Source organism: Lipophrys pholis (assembly GCF_963383615.2).
Source record: "Lipophrys pholis genome assembly, chromosome: 3".
Lineage (NCBI taxonomy): Eukaryota > Metazoa > Chordata > Actinopteri > Blenniiformes > Blenniidae > Lipophrys > Lipophrys pholis.
The window spans coordinates 28,587,395-28,607,627 of record NC_137627.1 but is presented as its reverse complement, the minus strand read 5'-3'; the positions used below and the strand labels follow the sequence as shown (position 1 = coordinate 28,607,627).

The 20,233-nt window shown below is 40.2% G+C and overlaps 1 protein-coding gene across 3 annotated transcripts in view; it reads right to left on the bottom strand.

Moving 5' to 3' along the window:
• ngef (neuronal guanine nucleotide exchange factor) overlaps positions 1-19,921 on the bottom strand; it is a 36,818-nt gene extending 16,897 nt beyond the window's left edge. For 2 of the 3 annotated variants that reach the window (XM_080460365.1, XM_080460366.1), the window contains exons 1-9: positions 19,469-19,906; positions 17,651-17,756; positions 11,326-11,658; positions 10,895-10,956; positions 9,655-9,902; positions 5,205-5,365; positions 4,932-5,084; positions 3,992-4,121; positions 2,367-2,441 (exon numbers count right to left, since the gene is read on the bottom strand). In XM_080460365.1, the coding sequence (XP_080316491.1) occupies positions 2,367-2,441; positions 3,992-4,121; positions 4,932-5,084; positions 5,205-5,365; positions 9,655-9,902; positions 10,895-10,956; positions 11,326-11,658; positions 17,651-17,756; positions 19,469-19,667 (1,467 nt within the window). In that variant the 5' untranslated portion in view covers positions 19,668-19,906. Of the gene's footprint in view, positions 1-2,366; positions 2,442-3,991; positions 4,122-4,931; positions 5,085-5,204; positions 5,366-9,654; positions 9,903-10,894; positions 10,957-11,325; positions 11,659-17,650; positions 17,757-19,468 lie in introns of all 3 variants that reach the window. The other variant, XM_080460367.1, reaches the window with a different exon arrangement.
• Between the last annotated feature and the right edge of the window lie 312 nt (positions 19,922-20,233).

Below are 20,233 nucleotides of genomic sequence, written 5' to 3'. Positions count from 1 at the left end.
ATTTAGCTACCGTCGCCACTTGTTCGGGGTGTTCTGTCACGGCTGTTTTTGAGGAGACATTTTGGTTTTCCCATGTATTTAAATGAGAGGAGGGAGGCAGCGGGATTCGGCTTTCGGAACTTTGATGGCTCATAAAAACAAAACCGCTTGACTTGACTAAGATTTTTACTGTTACTGGTATTTATTTACCCAGAGATGTAGTTGTAGTCTGTTGTTGCACTATTTATTTATTTATTTATTTATTTATTTATTTATTTGTTTGTTTATGCGACTTCATTTGCTCCCCTCTCGGACAAACAAAGTCTTTCATTGATTGATTGATTGATTTAAAAAGGCGGGGCTGATTGCATTGTTAAGGTTTTTTGATGATGTTAGTTTGCTCCCATTCTTTTGTGTTACTCGTTAGAGTGGGTTGGCCTGTGATTAACTGAGAGTGGAAAAAGGGGCGGGTCAGGTGAGCGTGCAGAGTCTGCTTGCACTTGCTGCATGGGTCTGTGTCAGTTTGGAGGAGAATGAAGGACGCTACAATAGTAACGCACAGTGACTTGGACAAGTAACTTTAATCTGATTAATGGTTTGGAAATAGTAACGCATTCGATTACTCGTTACCAGTGCCATTTCTAGATGTAAATACTTGGTGGGCCAAGATTTTATTTCAGGTCTTGTGACACTACTGAATTCCAAAGTAAAGTGTGTGCACAATCTTTTAGCCACAACACTATAACAACCATATAGGCGTTGATCCCATAAAAATGTTGAGCCTTGGAAATAGCCGATCAAAAAAATAAATAAATTAAATTAAAAAATATATATATCAGTGATGGGATTCAAATCAGGTCACAATGTTTCAAATGCAGCAATTCTGCCACTCAACCAACAGTAAAGTGCAAACTGGTGAGATTCTTAAGAACTCTTCCTCACCGTGTCACATAGTGTACAACTACTTACTTAAATTTTTTCTGGTAAACTAAGCGTTTCAAACTTGGACTGAAATAATCAAACTAATTAATTTTTATTGTTAAGTGTTTGTTAGCTTTAGCTGCTAACAAGCTGGTATTTGTGAGACTCGCTCCAGTTCTGTGAAGCAATGCCTAAATCAGCTCCAGCCAATCAGCTCTGAGTATCTAGTGACGTTGTTAGTGGGGCTTCAAGCCCCATGAGGCATCAAAAACTCATGAATTCAATGAATGGAGCTACAGCCTGAGCATGCACACTTTCACTTTACTCCATGCATACTTTGCATGCAATCCTTTCTGATGACACCAGGTGGGGCTCAGCCCCACCTGCCCCTAATGACCAGTCCCCCCTGCTCATTACTGAAAAAAGTGGTCATATGAGAGTAACGCGTTACCAGTGCTTAATTGCAGTCCTTGCTCCGATGATTAGTTCACATGAGTGAGGGCAGAGTGTTGCGTGTCAGTCCTTCAGACACCAAGAAATGAGTAGCGGGGAAAGTACAGGACAAGGATAGGAGAGGCACCCAGCGTGTGAGCCAGTGGAAAAAACGGCAGCGACAGGACGAGCCTTCGGAGCATTGGAGAGGGGAGAGTTTGGCGAACCACCTCCTCTCAGCTAAGTGCCACTTTACTCGAACTCATTCTGCCCAGCCAGCTGGACGAACTGGCAACTTTTACCTGTCGCAGGCCTACGATAGTGACAGCTTGTCCCTTTGCACGGGCTTCTCCATCGTTCTCTGAGCCCCGGGAGCTGTGAGAGTGGAGAAGTGGCTGAGAGAGAGGACGCCGTGGAGCAGCGCAGCGGAGGGGGAGAGTTCGTCAATCTCCCTCAGCTCAGTGTTCCTCTATTTTTGTTGATGGCATTCAAAGTCCGCGTGACTCGCGTAAAGACCTATGTTCCCCAGAAATGCACTGACAGCCTGACTGTGAATCTTCAGACTATGTCCCCGGAGCGGGGCGCACTTCTCGGGAGCGGAGCTCTGCACACTCCAAGACCAGGAGCGGATCACTCTTCAGGAGCGGAGCTCGCCGTGGGATCAGGCCAGGAGCGGAACCTAGGTGAGCCTGATGGACTGTAGAATTGACCAATGTAGTTTGGAGAGGACTGGGATTTATTTTAGCATTATAATATTTGAACATTTCTAACTTTTGAACATTTTAGCATTTTATTGACTATTTTATAAATTCGTTTTTCTTTTCACAAACTACATGTTGCATGAGTTAGGGTTTGAACATTCCAACATTCCCACTGAGCTCCTCCCCCTTGGACCAAGTTGGTAAAAAGGGGCTTTGTGCCCCTTTACACAAAAACAGAGAGACAAGCACACACTTCCCTTTTTGTGCAGGACAAAATGGACAATATTGTCATATCTTCTGCAAGACTTTGACAAGAACGCAACCTTGACTGACCTGTTCCAGCTGTTGATGTGCTTTAACAGCATTAGCTTCCCTCTCCGAGTTCTCCTCTGCTTTTTTCAGGATATTCTGCTCAAGGAAACATTCAAATGAAAACTACACAGCTAATCAATATTCAGTACATTAGGTGCTCCTGTTCAGCTGTGTGTGAGTTATCCAATACATTTAGGCTTGTGCACTTGTTCTAGACATTCAAAAACCATCAAAACTTTGAAGGAAGATAATTTAAATCACTTGGACCATGATGTGCTTGTTGGACTATTACAGAAATTGCTCATCTGCTACGTTTGTTCACTGTTGGATTACTTGACAAAAAAGAGACTATTCAGTGACTACCAGTTATTTAGGACTGTTGATTTAAGAGTTTGGAGGGATAATGGTCCAGACTGCTACAAGATGGTAGCAATAAGAGGAAAAAAAACTGACAATTTTCAAAAACAGTAAAATAAATTGTACATCAAACCTTCAAACAGATGTTCTACAGGGAAAGAAAAAATGGCAAATTGAGCAATATTAGATTCAATCATTTTGGACAACAGTCCTGTTTTGAATAAACAGTTCAGTCTGTTGATGGTGAATGAAGTGAGAGATTTTGTCACTCTTTTGGTCCCTCAGCACCACGTGAGTCTAACTGAGTTCTGTTGCTGATCCTTTTAATGATGGCCATTATATTCTGATAGTTATTTGAATCTTATGAAATGGGTTTATGGAACATGTATTCATTTGGTTTGTGGTGGATCAGCATTTGAGAAAGAACAAACAAAACAAATGTCAATTTGGATAAGATTTCTTAAATTCTGTAAAATTTATGATGATTAACAAAAATTCCAAATGTACAGTAAGTCTTTCTACAGTAAGTAATGTGAATGATTGATTAAAAATTCCCTCCACTAAATCTTGGCATTATGTTGTATAAAGGCCAATTCATACTCCATAAGAACAAGAAGAAAGTTTGGCAGTGCGGGGTCCTGCAGAACAAAATTACGTAATTTCCTTCGGCCAGCTCCTTCTGGCCGAACAAATTTGTTTCAGCTGTGCCAACCGTCCTGGCCGAACTATGTAGGTGCCGCACTGCCGAAACCTCTGCACTGCCGTGTGCTGCACTGCCGTGTGCTGCACATGCGTGTTCCAGTTCGCTCATGACTATCAGTCATATTTTAATCATATTTAGCTTGTAACATTGCTACTGTACGAGCGCCACAGCTCGTTAAAATGTCAGAGTGCAGGCTGACGTGATGCACCTGAACACATCACGAAAAGCTGTCACCTCCTGTAGTTAATACCGGATCAACATCGCGCTCGGACAAAAACTCTCTTTTATTACTGAAACAGTTCAGCGAAATGTATTTCTGAAAGCACTGGAGGCGAGAAATAAACTGCTGTTGGAAAGTTAAAACGCCGCATGACAGACGTGTGGCTGCTGTGAGGGGGCGTGGTCTGCTGTGAGGGGCGTGGCCTGTGAGTTTGGCAGCTTCTTATTGGAGTATGAACAGTCCTGCGAAAAAACTTTTTTTTCGGGCAGCTGGCTGCCGTCACTGACAAATTTTATTCTTGTTCTTATGGGTTCAAAAAGGAAGTATGAAGGGGCTTTAAGTATCAGTTATAATTATTAGACTCACTTGAACAAGCAGCTTGAGTCTTGTGATCCTTTGGAAAGGAAGAATAAGGAAAGACGTGAAAGACAGGCCCCTCACACGTGGATGGTTCTCCAGTGAAGCCATTGCCTCCCGAAACGGTTGGTTCCCCTCTCTACACACACACACACACACGCACACACACACACACACACACACACACACACACACACACACACACACACACACACACACACACACACACACACACACACACACACACACACACACACACACACACACACACACACACACACAAAATCTGTTATGTGATTGTGAAAATACATTTATTTGACTCATTACTCCCTCAGATGTGAATATAATAACATCAGAAATTGTGCTAACAGAAAGCAATCCAACCAAACTGTGGATTAGTGTACCACAATGATTTATCCCAAGCTGAAAAGACTATTTCAGCTTGGGAACATGTCCTCTCTCATGATTTTTGAAAATGGTTGGTTCGAACATTGGACATGTTCGATAGTGTCTACAGCCAAATACCTGTCTCGCTGGGTGTGGGAAGGTTGCATGCTTTCTCAGGTATGTAAAATTAATGAAGAGGAACATACACATAATATTCAAAGCCAACCACTCCCTTCAATTCGTGCTTATCAAACCTGTTTGCTTCTGAAAAAAAGACAGGCTGACTCACAACATTCACAGACAACCAGGACAGTTTAAGGCTATAGTCTTCCTCACACAGTCTCTCTGAGCGTGTAATCATCAACATCAGTCCATCAAACCACAATTCCATTTTGGAAAGTGTTATGTATTCCCTTCAAATATACAAAATACTCACTGGTGCAAAAATTTAAATCATGATTAATCTGTGACTCAAACAACTCATACTGAAGTCCCAAATGAATGTCTCTTTACATAATCATTCACATTACATAGAGGTTCATAAGTTTGAAAAGGTACTCACAAGATGCGGCGGTAGTTCTTCTCCTGGTACACTTGGTTAATGACATATTTAATGAAGACACTGAAGTGTTCTACAGCATGGTGATGAACAATATCACACACGTCAGAAATGAAAATTGACTCCTCGATTCGGTTTTCAAGATCCATCAAGAACCTAAAAATGGTAGTAGACCATTACTCAGGGACATAATGGTAAAAATGTGGGACAAACTAGTGAACTCACATGAAGACTTTAATAATGAAAAGATTTCTGTAAAGCAGGACCCAATCCTACCTTTCACTGGCTTTCATGACTTCCTCAATGTTTGAGAAGAGAAAATGCATGTCAGATTGGCTCAGAGTGTTGAATAAAATAGGGTTACGCAGGAAGTGTGTCTCCAAAATTTCCAGACTCTTATAGTAGGAAGCTTCTGAGGTCACCAGCTCAAACATGGCCTAGAAAGGAAAGTATGTCTCCATTAACAAATCCACAGTATCACACACACACGCACACACACACGGAAACAACAACAGAGAGACTGAAGAGCTGCATTTATGACCGACTGATGCTAAGGAAGCCCGAAATCAATTTTATTGGTCAGAGATCTGCAACTGTTATGACCAAAAGCAACATTTTCCTGAAGCCACAAAATATGTTTAGAATAAAGCTAAATGTATATAATGTTAATTTCTGCTCTCTCTCCCAAGACTGTAGTTTGTTGCATTTGTGGATTTTAGAACTAACATTTTATTAATATATAAATAATTAATACATTACATGGTGAATACCCCCGGCTAGCTCAGTTTGTAGAGCATGAGACTCACAATCTCAGGGTAGTGGGTTCGTGTCCCACGCCGGGCGCCACCTTCCCGTGGGCTCACGGGAAAATGAAGGAAGGAAAACTGCAGGAAGGTTCTTAAATCGGTGCTATGTGATCTGGGTGACAGTGCTCTGACTGTCACCCCCGCGACCCGGAAACAAATAAGCGGAAGAAAATGGGTGGATGGATGGATGGATGGATTACATGGATATGTGCAACATTCAAACTCTTGGAAGCCACTCACCTTTCTCTATCTAACTTGGGGTACAACATCCAAGAACATTTTGGCTCCTGAACAAGCCACAGGAATCAACCCAGTGGCAGCTGGTCAATAGAGGGTGCTGGGGCGCCAACACCCCTGGTGAAAGCAAGAGGAATGGTTTTTTTTTCTTTATATATATAAAATATATGAATAAACTGCAATACTGTCGAAATTTGTTTATGCCAACAAACTAACAATGGGCCTTGAACTGTGTTTGCTTAATTTTCTACAGATAATCTTCAATAAAAGAGAGGATTCTTGATTTTTCTCTCTCTAGTCGTGTGTGTGTGAGCAGCCTGAGGAGGCGGGGCTTAGTAGCGATCTCACAAATTACTGATTAACACCAGAGTGACTGATATTAAATTAAACTAATCAGGGTCATTTCATGTCTAAGACTTTGGGCACTTTTGAAATCACCCCAGGCTCAGTGACTGGCTTGAAGTCAGTTCTGGTTTGTGGTCACTTGTTTCTATGAGATGTTGAAATGAAGACAACATGCAGTGAGTCTCTGATTATTAACTCTGTCACATCTCTTCTGGTTGGTGGTGGTCGGAGGGGCCGATGGTGCAGATTGGCATCCTCGCTTCCGTCAGTCTACTCCAGGGCACCTGTGACTACATATGTAGCTTACCACCATTGAGTATTGAGTGAATGAATATTGCAGTCTTTGAGTGTCCAGAAAAGTGCTATATAAAAAAAAACAACCTATGCATTAAATTATAGGTGTAGAAATATTTTTACCCTGTGCTTTTTTAAAAAAATTATTATTACCTTATTAGATTATCTTTTAGTAAAAGGTAACAAATGTGTTTTTTAAATCTAAGAAATAAATAAAGTTTTACATTTTAAGCTAACCATGAGAAGAGAAATTAGAAGAAAAAAGAAGAAGAAAATATCCAGGAGGAAAATGTTTTTACATGTAGAAAGACTCATTTGATTTCACTAATGTTTTCATGATGATGGCTTACTTCTAAATTATGGACTACAAAAAGTGCCACAATTAAATAAATAAATAAGGAGGGTCAAAGATAGTGGCATAGTAGATGGTCGACTTGCTAAGCTCGGCACCGCAGCATTAATTTAAGTTTTTTTCACACACTATCGGACACTTTATCGACACATCTCCACCAGACATGGTAATATGAGTATCGGTGAATTCTTTCTGAGGCACTCACACGCCATTTCACTGAAAACCACAAAGAACCAGAGCAAGAGTGACAGCGCTGAGAGCACGCATCGCTTGCTAGGTACTCAGGAGCTAGCCGCTGCTAACAAGACTGGTGCAACTGACCCTGATCTTTGCCAAGCTATCCAAGAAATAACACTGAATATTACTAAAGCGATACTAAAGCGATACTAAAGACCGTTTATCTCAAATGCTTCAAGGCACAAGCACTGGAGCTGAAGGATCTTGTGAACACTGCGTCGCTTGTGAAACAAACTAGCAAAGTTGAGGAAAGAGTCTCAGTGGTAGAGGAGGAATCAGTCCAAGCTAACGCATGCATTCAAGTGCGAGAGAAGGAAGTGGTTAAAATGGGACAAGATAATAAGACAAGACGATCTGGAGAATAGAGGTAGCTGGGAGAAAATCCACCTTATGCCCTCAGGCAAGGGCATTGAGGGACCAGACCAGTTAAGTTTTTTGAAAGCTGGCTGCCCGCCTTCCTCCATATAGAATTTAAGCCTGACCAGATCAAAATCAAGAGGGCACACTGCACACAAGCTCCCAATCTCAGATGACACCAATGGCCACGACCCGTCCTCATCAGGTTTCATAACTTCGACGATAAGCAACAGTTGCGCAACGCTTCTAGATGGAACAGAGATGGTGGACAACCCCTGACGTACAAAGGATCTAAAATTATCTGTGTAGAATCTTCTCATTTTACACAGATCGTTCACCCAGCTAAGTTCTTTCACTCCACACTTAAAATCGTTACTCTCAAGCGCAGGGGTGTCAAACTAATTTTTGCCGAGGGCCACATCAGCATAATGGTTGCCCTCAAAGGGCCACATTAAGTAAGACAGTATAAATGTAACTAAATGTAAACAAATATAATGTAAAATAAATGCAACTATTCCTCAATTTTAAATAACTGACTTTATAATCTTATTCATATTACAAATATTACATATGCATTTGCATAGATATAAAAATATATATTTGCTTGTTGCTCTGTTAAGTCTAACTTTGGCATACTTAGCTTCGTGCTTGGTGTCAAAATGTGGACTTATATGGTTCTCGTTGACAACCGACACACCTCATAACACAAAAGACATACTGTTTTGTGTGTTTGCCGCCGCATGCGGTTTCTCACGGGGAGATTGTCCACCGTCGGGTGGAACACGGGTCGGCTCGGTGAACATCTTAATCTGGATATGCATAAGTGCATCACTACCTCCGTGTCAACAAAGGCACACGTAATTACTGTATTGTTTCCAATAGACACGCACCTACAGGCGTGCACTGTGCATCTATAGAAAACAGAATGGTATTTATTTTAAGACAATCAGACCTTTAAGCCCTCGTGGGCCACATAAAATAATGTAGACGGCCACATTTGGCCCGCGGGCCTTGAGTTTGACACATATGCTCTAGTGCCTTACTATAGCATCCTACGGCCTTCTTTGCATAGAAGAATTCACTTCCCCAAACACAAACTTCATTCTCTCCAAAGGCCTTGCTTTCCAACGTCCGTCCATGACCAGTCACATGACCACTGATCGTGCACGTTGCTGAACACTGCGTCGCTGAACACTGCGTCGCTGAACGCTGAACACTGCGATACCTTGTGTATGGACATCCTGAGCCCACCAGAGCCGCCATCTTGGATGAGTCAACCCCGACTCATCCGTCACCCGGTGGACACTGTACGGCATTGCAACCCATGCTGTCAAACCCGCACACTCTCTCAGCCACGCCCTCTCCCTCTCTCTCTCTCACTCACACACACACACACACACGCTTATGTACGTAGCATTGTTGTTTAGTAGATTAGATCTCCATGTTAGATGACATTTGCTACTTAGATGTGTGGTTTTTGAATCAATTTATGAATGAATATATCTTTGTTAATAAATGCCTGTTAGCTGAATTGATCAACTCCTGATGATTATTGTGTATTTATTGTGGACATCTTCTAAGTTGAAACAGTCTGTGCTAAACTCCCACACCTTGCCTATATTGTTATATTTTGCTCAATATATTAAATGGCAAAGTTAGCTAAAATGGTTGAAACAGCTAAAATTGCGAAAACAGCCAAGAATAGCTAGAAAAACTAAAACCATTTGAAATGGTAAAAAGGCAAACCAACGAGCAAGAATGAAAGTAGCCTAAACAGCTAAAATAGCTTGGTGGACATTGGCTTAAGCATTTCTTTTGTTCATTTAAGTTGCAGACCTCAGCCAAAGAGTTATTTAACCTCATTCCACAAGAAGCAAATGAAAACTGTTCCCATGTTTGAGCAGAAACAAGACGGCAACAGGGTAGAAAAGCACACATGTAAAAAGTAATCTCGATAGCGGTTTACAGGAATTATTAGGCACAGTAGTAAGCAATCTTCCAATCCCAAAGTTTCTTGTCATGGTAGGCAAACACCTTGCAGGAAATATATCCACTGAATTTGTACATTCAAGTTTGCTCTTTCTTTTTAATGACTTACCTCTTGCATTATAATTTCTTTTTGGTCTAACTGGGTGAGCAGGCCACTGGCCTGCACCGCTTCCAGGTTTTGCCACAAGCTCAGAGATTGAGCATTATTCCTCAGCTGCAGCTGTAATGCTGGTGGTGACGTTACCACAGACTCTTGCATCGGAGTCCCTTCCTTGACTGGGGAACGGTTCTCACGCTGTCGCCTCTGTTCAATCTCCTGTTGCTTAGAAGTGTCACGGTATTCCTGGTACAGAAATTCTAGAGGGAGGGAAGATAATGAGCAGACATGAGATAAGCCTGTAGAATTTTCCCCACAAACTGCATAGTCTGAACCATTGGGCCAGGAAGCACTATTGTATCCATTTAAGTATTTTCTATAACAATAGATGATAATTAGCTAATTATATTCTACGTACATTTTGCATTGTGATGGAATTAGCTCATTTCCCATTCATAAAGCAATAAAACAGTTTTTCACTATTTTCCACTATTTATTAAAGTGATTATCCACATATAAACTCTCTGTTGTGATTATAGGTGTCCGTTTACTGATAGAGAAAGTCATTTTAAACAACAGCAACCTGAAGCAGTTGTATAATCTACCACAGTCTTATGTCACAGACTGATTCAGTGGGTGTTAGGACTGGACTGAGACTTACATAAAGGAGAGTGAAGTCAGACACATTGCAAAAACTGTATTATTGAAGAAAGGGCAGCAATATATGCACATTATCTACAAATAAAAGTCTGTACTTTCTAAACATATAGTTTCTCTGTTGTCTATCTGTTCATTTGTGAGACTTTTGCCTCATTGAATGAAAGGCTCTCATCTTCAATAAACCAAAAAGAAAAACATTTAGCTTACTTACACAGTCATGTCTGTCAACAAAGTCAATCATGAACTTCTAGCACTAACTCTGATAAGAGAATCACATATTTTCAGGCTTAGATGGTATACTGCTGAAACTGTTATTTTATGTGAAGCATGTGGCTGCTGCACTTTCTTGTTTGACTCTTTTTCTTATTCTTGTAAAGTGGCGGCTCCACAGAGTCCAGAAAAACTTCCAAACTTTGACCATAGAAGTATATTAATCTTTTTTGATAATATCAGTGCATTCAATCAGCATCATAATACCTTATAGCTGTGGGTCTCTAACCAACCTCAAAATCAGATATACTATTTTCCCTCGTGATGGATATCTCGCAACAGCTCTGGAGGTGGTGGATGTGGGTGGAAAGCATGCACTCACCAATGTTTTTGACAATTTTCAGGCTGCGACCGATTTGACAGGTTTCTCCATTGGCCGACAATCTGAAAAGAGAATAAAAATACATTTTAAAATTACATATTCCAATGGACTTACATGACTAAACATCTTCTGGATATTTGGACATAATGACAAATACTTAACCTTCTTAATCAATCCCCCCTCTTTAAAAATAATGCACTTCTTTGCAATGTGAATATTCTATTTTTTCTTATCTCCCTATTTAGCTATTAAAATCACTGCATTTTGTCATTTCTTTTAAATGAAAAAAATATGTCTTAAATAATAACATATTCTACTAAAAGCTTTGCATATTTTAAAATCTTTTTGAATTTATCTATTCAGTATTACTGCTATCACACAGTTTAGGCTTTGATTTTCATACTCTTCAGTCTTTAGTCATTGTGTCTGACCTGAGATCGATGTTATCCTGGTTTGATCCATCAGAATTGGTTTCTTGCAAACTCATAGTGTTCCCCTTGATGTCCTGTACACTGCAAACGGCAGCTGTTTGCTCTGAAAGCTTTTTAATGTCTTCACGATGAATCCTATGAGGTGGGTATGTAGTCATTTCTTCCGTAGGGTCTCTGTGCTGAGTGTTGGAAGCAGCCGATATAGTCATTCTCCCTCCACCCACTTCCCTTCTCTCTTCAGTATCGCTGTTGTACAGAGCATGTCTGCTGCTGGCCTGACCATTGCTTGGCAACAGAGCTCTGGGAGGATGGAGCTGTTGCAAATGCTCAAAGCTGCATTTCACACACAAAAACAAAAACTCACTGGTAAATACAATCATGTGGAGCACCACTATGGGGACTTTCATTAGGCTTTTTGGTGATACTGTCCGAAACAGTGGTGTAAAAAAGTGTTTGCCCCCTTCCAGATTTCTTACTTTTTTGCATGTTTCAGATCATCAAACCAATTTAAACATTAGTCAAAGATAACACAAGTAAACACAAAATGTTGATCAAATATAAATTTTGAAGGTTTCACCAAAAAAGGACTTTTATTTTGAAAAATGTGGGGGGCTTTTATTTTGAAAGCCAACTTAACTCTAATGTTGCTGGTGGTATACATGCAACAACCAAACCCCAACCCTAATTATTCTGGTTTCTAGAGATAAAGATCGACTATAGTGGGCGTGGATGGTGGGAGATGGTGTATAAAGCAAAGCAAGCCACTTTCAGCTAGGGTTGGTCCTGTAATCCTAACTCTATGGTGGGGTCAAAAGTGGGCGGGACCCGGCTAATTAGCTAGTGATCTGTAACCCTAACCCGCCCCCTTCAGGCCATCCACCTAATATCAGCTCGATTGAACAAACTTTGTTAGCATGCTAACTAGCATGCTAGGCTCGTACCTGTTATCTACCGTAAAATGACACAGGTTACTCCCCAGGTGAAGGAGTTTCGGGCATGTTAGCAAGTCCACAAGCCCATTGTTAGCATGTCAGCTCTTCCGCTAACCGCATGTTAGCTAGTCCACTAACCGCATGTAAGCAAGACCACAAAGTGCACGTTAGCATATTAGGTAGTCCACAAAGTGTACATTAGCATGTTAGCTGGGCCACAAAGCGCAGATTAGCATGTTAGATAGTTTATGTAGCACATTAGAATGTTAGCAAGTCCATGAACCGCACATTAGCATCTTAGCTAGTCCTCAAACCACATGTTAGCAAGACCACGAAGTGCATGTTAGCATGTTAGCAAGTCCACAAAGCGCAGATTTGCATGTTAGCAAGTTTATGTAACACATTATAGCATGTTAGCTAGTTCACTGCTCACAAACCACACAATAGCATGTTAGCTTGTTTATGTAGCACATGATAGCAAGTTAGCTCATAAACAAAGACTTTCATGGTATTGCATAATCCTGGGTGTGAATGATGCAACAGTGTTCTGATCACCTGCAGTTGCTGTCACCAGAGTGGAAGAGAGGATGGATGTTGTCCTTATATTTTGGAAACGACTCCTCTGAATCCACAGTTTTCGGGCAAATATTTGGATTGAATTATCATTTCTTGAGAGGAAGATTTGTTGTCTGTCAGTCTATGTGGGTTTCAAAGGAGTCAGACGTTAACTTTGGACACTAGTTTTGATGCAGACGCCCAATTTTGCTCCATCTGACTCAATGATAAATGTCGCTTGAAATGGTGGGAACCAAAAAATGACAGCAATGTTCTCTCTGGTCCAAAAGGTCATGTTTTATAGTATTTTCTCCTCATGTGTTACATCGTCTTGTTCAGCAGGTTCTTGTCATGCTTCTGATCTGCTCGCTTTTCCGATCAGAATCACGGTTTAACCACAGTCACCACTTGTTCGAGGTATTCTGTCACGGCTGTTTTTGAGGAGACATTTTGGTTTTCCCATGTATTTAAGTGAGAGGAGGGAGGTGGTGGGATTCGGCGTTCGAAACTTTGACGGCTAATAAAAACAAAACCGCTAGACTAATCAAAAAGTTGAACTGAATTATTGAGCAAGAGAGTCTCCTCTATCATTTCATAGTGTTTTGAAGCCTATACGATATTCGCCCTCAGAGGAGATAGCATTTGCCAATCTTATTTTGAAAGGCAAATTGCGGATTTCCTGTTGGATTTAGGTCAGGGTATCAGCACATGATTTTTAGTTCTTGATGAGATGAACAATTGAGCTTTGGTTTGATCTGTCTACGATATTCCTACAGGCCGTGGTGGCCGTTTTAATGTTTCTAGGTGGCCGTTTTAGTGTTTATAGGTGGCACATTTCTGCGCTCTGGGGGTTAATTTTTATCTTTTCTTATATTTTTCTGAGATGCTGTGGCATGACCTTAAAAAGACAGTTCATTCTCGAAAACCCTCCAACGTGGCTGAATTACAACAATTCTGTAAAGATGGGTGGGCCACAATTCCTCCACAGCGTTGTAAAAGACTCATTGCAAGTTATCACAAATGCTTGATGGCAGTAGTTGATGCTCAGGGTGGCCCAACCAGTTATTAGGTTTAGGGGCAAACACTTTTTCACACAGGGTCATGTAGCTTTGGATTTTTTTCTTCCTCATTAATAAAACCCTTCATTTGAAAACTGCATTTTGTGTTTAATTGAGTTATCTTTAACTAATGTTTAACTTTCTTTGATGATCTGAAACATTTAAGTGTGGAAACATGCAAAAATGGAGGGGGGAAAACACTTCATCACACCACTGTATTTGCACTATTTGCAGTGTTTTTTGGTGACTTTCTAGAGTGCATTAGGATAGAAGGTCTTCCTAATGTTCTGCTTTTCCCTATGTATGCTATAAATGTGGTTAAAATAAAGAGAAACCTTTTTTGCTTAAGGATATTTGAACATGTAGAGGCTAGATGCAATGCAAGTCTAAGGTCCTTAGAGATAATCAAATATATTATTACTGTATATTTTGCCCTTGTTTAGAGCCAAATATAACAACTTCTGTCTGATAAATATGATGAAACCGGTTTAATGCTGAACCTTTAATCCTGATGAAATGTTCCAGTCTCTGTCGTAGGATGTTCTGATCAATGAGATCTAACAGGACCAGAACAGATATCAGAACAGGCCCATAACAGAGACCAGTCCTTTGTCTTAGGCCATGAGAAGATCATTAGTAACTTTGACCAGAGTGTCTCTGTGCTATGATGAACTGAAAACACTGAAACAGGTCATTTGTACATAAATGGTCACATAGCGACTTGAAACAACATTTTCTAGGATTTTAGAAATATAAAGAAGGTTGAATATTGGTCTGTAACTTGTTCAAACTAAAACTAAAGTTACTGATCTAGTATTGGTGTGCTAACCAATGGGAAAATGTCTTTGTGTGACATATTAAGTAGGGATGTCCCGATGACACTTTAAACTGAGGGTACATCCACACAACGAAAAAACTATCTTTTTTCTCCCTGGTCTGCTCCCAAAAAACTCCCGTCCACACCTCACTATGGACACAGCTCAACACGAGGCTTCAGGGCATGTAATACACATGCCAGGCCTTTAGGGGCACCGAGACTCATCAAACAAAATAAAAAAGCAGAAGAAGACCGACCACATAGAAATTTAGAAGTAGACTTCTGCACATAAACACATAAATCACTAACCATAACTCTAGTTTTATAGGTCTATGGCCCCGCTCCACCTGCTTCTGGCTTCTGCAGCTCGACTGGAGCTTGTAGTCCGTGATTGTTGTGGTTATTAGGTGACGTTGCGGACTGCGTTCTTTTTTTTTCTTTTTTTTTTAGATCGGCGCGGTGATCGGCTGGATTTGCCGATCCCCGATCACTCACAAATCACTAATATCGGCCCCGATCCGATATCTACCGATCGAATCGGGACATCCCTAACAATAAGTGTAAGTAAGTTTTTCACTGCACCAAAAGTTAGTATGAAAGTAGCTGACATAGGCCATTTACATTTCGGTCCACGCCAAACACACACTCTGGTCAGTGTTAACCCTTATGAAAGCACCTCAAACAGACCTCAACTCTCTAAAGTAGACACAGATTCTCAAAGCTAGATCTGAACACTTAAGGTACGTTTACACTATGTTACGGCAAGCCACGGCATCCCCGTTTCAGGCCACCGTGGACAAAACGGGACGGACGTTGGACAACGCAGGGGGACGGGATGGTCAAACGTAACAAGTTGTGATTGCCTTAGGTGCTGTGACAGATTTTTAAACTGTCAAAAAATTTGCCACAGCAACCACGGTGCGGATGAGAAACTCAACCCGTAGCAAAAGGGGATGAACGTCACAAAACGTGGCAGCACGTAATAGGCCGTAATAGAACTTGGAGGCAGTCCGTAGTGGGACAGGAGGCTTACAGGAAGTGACGTTTAGTGCGCGTTCTATCACGGTTGTTTCACGGTTGCTTCTCGTTTTATCGCATCGCGTCACGGTCCTCATGGCGTAGTGTATGGTGTATGGTAACCGTTTCATCACGTTCAATCGCGGCTTATCCCAGTATGTGACGGTTTGTGGACCCGACACATTGCGTTCTGCTCCGGTCTGCCACGGCGTGCACGGTCTGGGAGGAAGCCGGGCATGGAGGGGAGTTTCATTCGAGTCTGAGCAATCAACAACAGAACACCTTCTACAAGCTATGCCACCGAAAAAGACATCAAGAGGTATGTATGCACCCAACAAAAGTCTCAGGATAGAATGATTGCATTCACTTTTGGTGGTACCTTGGGACATAAATGTGCTTCAAAATTGCCCGACATCCATATTTCATCCGTAGAAAGCCTTGACAGAACGTGAAAAACGTGCCACACCGTCCTCAGAATTACCCAAAATCCCACTGCGCACTACGTTTCGGGCAAACAGGCTGCCGGGAACATAGTGTAAACCTACTCTTACCACATGACCTGAACTCTGAGAGACTTAGACATTAACCTTATTTGGAACTTTTAAACTCCACCAAATTTTTTTTCCAGATCTGATCAAAAAGTGGTTCTTCAATCCAGTTTTTTTTTTTTATCAGAGCAACACTCAACTACCAGTACAGGGGTCTGCAACCATTTTGATTTTGACCAAAATTGACATTTTTTTGTGCAAATCAAATGTAACCTATTTAACCTTCAAATCTAAGCTAACTCCTGCAGATGAACTTTCAAATGTAGCTCAGCTAACATAAAATGTAGTTCATGTTGCACTATATTTCTGAGCTCAGAAAAGATGAACTAAGAAACTTCAGATCTACGTTTGTCCACATTAAATTAAACTATTTATGAAAGATGTCAGGTTGGTTTTATCATAGGCAACAAAATAATATTTAGTTATTTTATCCAATGTGACCTTTCTCTTACTCTCTGAAAGTTTGTTGAATGAAAGGAAAACAACTCTCCACAGAACTCTTTAGAACTCTCCACAAGAGCTCATCTCTTTAAAATACACCGAGATTTAATATTTGAGTGTCTGATCCAGAACCCTTTCAATCGTAACTTGGTTTTTCAAAAAAAAAAAATGCATTCTTTCAGCAAGACACCCAGACTCCATAAAGTAGACTTGAGACTGTAACAATCTTTTAAATAAACCTACAGACCCGGACATTTAATACTTCACTTGGCCTACTTTAACTGCACTGGAATTCTTTCCACCCAGACTTTTTGAGATCAAATCAACCTGCTTCAAAGACTCTTGACTATTGAAATGGCCCATTACTATCTTGTGTTATCTCCCCATGTGCTAACTCGTTATCTACACAATGTCAATCAGCTATAGTCATGCTTATTGCCAGCACTCCCAGCTTGCCTTTCACTGTAACTTTTTGATATTCTTCAGTCATCCTGCTCTTTATTTTCACTCCGTAACAATACCAAAATACCATTAAGTCTCCAAACTCTGAGTTCTGCAACTTGGATCCACTAATCAGAAGCTACATGACACCTCCTGCCCATGAAACTATACACTCAAAGTAATATTTCTTAATACATACAAGTCACCGCTTGATGTGTTAAGCTGCAACATAATATTGAAGTTAAAGACGTCTCTGAAAGAATTTGGATGAAAGAGACATTATTTTTAATGTTGTTGGTAGATTTGTTAAAAGGTCTACCGTAATCCACTTGATAGCCTGAATACGTGTGCCCATTTTGCCTGAAGCTTTGTGATGACATGGGTGCTTATAAATGATGTGATAAGCAATTCAAAGTACCAAGTATGAAATGTGAAACTGGGGTATGCAGTGTACAAGCTCCTTTGCTAACTGGACGTGTGTGATGGGGTTGTGCAGTGAAGGCTGGGCAGACTTACTGTCCTGTCCGAGGCAACAAGGGTGATTTGTAGAGTATGGGAACATGAGAGGATGAGGCTGATGCTTTGCTGGATAGACTGCCGTCCTCGCGAGACTTGGTGGAATCTAGTGGGAGGGAGAATGAATCAATCAGTTGTCCAAATAATCAGCTTTTCAAGGGTTTAGTAAAACAACAGCATATTGGTTTGAAAATTTAGTATATAAAGTTTTGGCACACACTGGTAAAGGTTTTATTTTTTGTATAGTTGTATAATTTAAGTAAATTTGCTGAACTTTTGATGTAGCTAAGTTTACAGCAGACATAATACAACTTTAATTAATGCATATTTCGGGCATTCAATGCAAAAAACCCCAATTATATCCTTACCTTTTAAGAAGGATACTCAAGTTTCACTAACTTTCCACAGCAGTTTTTTTTCACAACAGATTGGGAAAATTTCCAAATCCCTCTGCTGCTAAAAGCAAACTGCTATCAGATGCTTACTTTTCTGTTTACTACTGATCCAAGTATTAATACTGATTAGTATTCAGACTATTATAAATTCTGAGAATGACATCTGATGTTGTGTCAATATTGAATGAAACATTTTGTTCATGGAAATTTGTACTCTGTACTGAACTATTTATGGTTCCTATTATGTAATGTATCTCTTGTTTGTGTTTCATCATCTCAAGCAAAACACCTAAATTTGATTGGGGGTAACGTTTGTGATTGACACATTATTGGGAAGCCTAAAGCTCTCAATAGATAAGGTGCAATCATGTGGTAGTGGGTTAAGGAGGCCCCTCATTTGATTAATTTATCCTGTATAATACAGTATATCAAACAATGGACATACATACATACATACATACATACATACATACATACATACATACATACATACGATAAAAAAAATACAGTCAGTGTTTCTATAGAATGTTTACTTGTTACAAATACCATACAAATGGTATTTGTATGTAACATAATAATTGTTATGCAGTCATCAGACATGTTTCGAAAAGACATATTGTCATATTCCAGATAAGAAGCAAACTCTTTCATCATGAACGCCATAAATTAGCTGATTGTTGACTGGGAGATAATAATACATAATTGAATTAATAAAATATTTATATACGTTACTGTTTATCATTTGTAATGTTTATTATTTTATAATTTTTTTAGGTTGCTCAGTTTAATTTTCTCTCATATAGATCAAAGTCTGTTATCTATTAAGAAATATCTCTCAACCTCAAACAAGTAGTGGAAAAAGTCTCAATTGATACGACTGATGTGGCTTCATGAGTATTACAGAATTTTATGCACAATATACTTAGTGCATTTGTTAATATCATAAATCACATATCAAATTTATCACCAATATAGCTTTTTCCTTATAGATTGTAACATGCAAAACAAAGGTGGTTGAATATGCCTTCATATTGTGAGGTGAGAGGTTGTATTATGAAAAGTTGAAAGGTTGAGGTATTACTCAGCACTCTGTACAGCTCTAATTAAACCAGTTTGTCCGGTTGGATGCAAGTTGTCCTTGATTTATGGAAAAACAAGCCAGACTTTTGTAAAATCGTGAGGTACAAACTCCTTGACTTCAAACACCTACTTTTTAAAACTCGCAATGCTGCTGCAAAGTGATACATTCTAAAAGTGCTAATGCATGTTGACTGTCCCTTTGTGGTGCACCTTCGGCTCAAACTTCCTGCTTTTGGCCCTGATTACATACTATATGAATCAACTCCAGGCCAAATTCAAGATTGAAAGTCACTGGTAAATAAAAGACAAGAATTGCTGAAATGTTCATATACAGGTTGCTTACCTGTAGCCAGTTTCTTCTTCCTCATTGACCGGTAGAAACGGGAGTTTCTGCGGTTGGCCCCTCTGCTGAAACTACTCTTGGCGTCATCTTCATCATCATCTTCCTCATGGACAGGCTGACTTGAAGCTGGTGGATGCTTGCCTGAGGATCCCTGTGATTTCTGTCCCCACTTGCTTTTGATCAGAGCTGTCACAGACATGATCAACGATTCTTCTTTGATTTTTTTAAAGCCAGTTCTAAACGTTTTGTTTGACTTTAAAGAAACTTGTCATAATTAGCCAGAATCCAGGAGAAAGTCCATGTCAAGAAAGTATTTTTGAATCCTAAGAATGAATCTAGTAAGAAACAAAAAAAAAAGTCAGAAAAAAAGTTGAGTCCTTCCTCCTTCCTGTCCGTGGTGTAGTGTTGTATTGCAATGGTGAAACTGGGACAGTGCGTAGCTTAATTCTGACTAAGCTGTAATTATTACATTTATGACTCTCTCCTAGTCTTTGTCCCTCCTTTGTTTGGCTCCCTCCCTCTGTCCCTCTCTACGCCACCCTGTTACGTGCTGACATTCCTGAACTAAACCTGGCCTTACACGCCTGCCTTTCTTTCTCTTCCCACACTCATTCTATTGTGGAACCAGAAAAGCAACCCTGACAAAGTCTGATCACTTCTTTTTGCTTCAGATTTTCTGAGGTCCTGCAGAATTTTGTAACGCTCATGCTTTCATGTTTCTGTTGGTTTGTTTGCCTTTAGACCAAGGATAACAGAAAAGTAAAT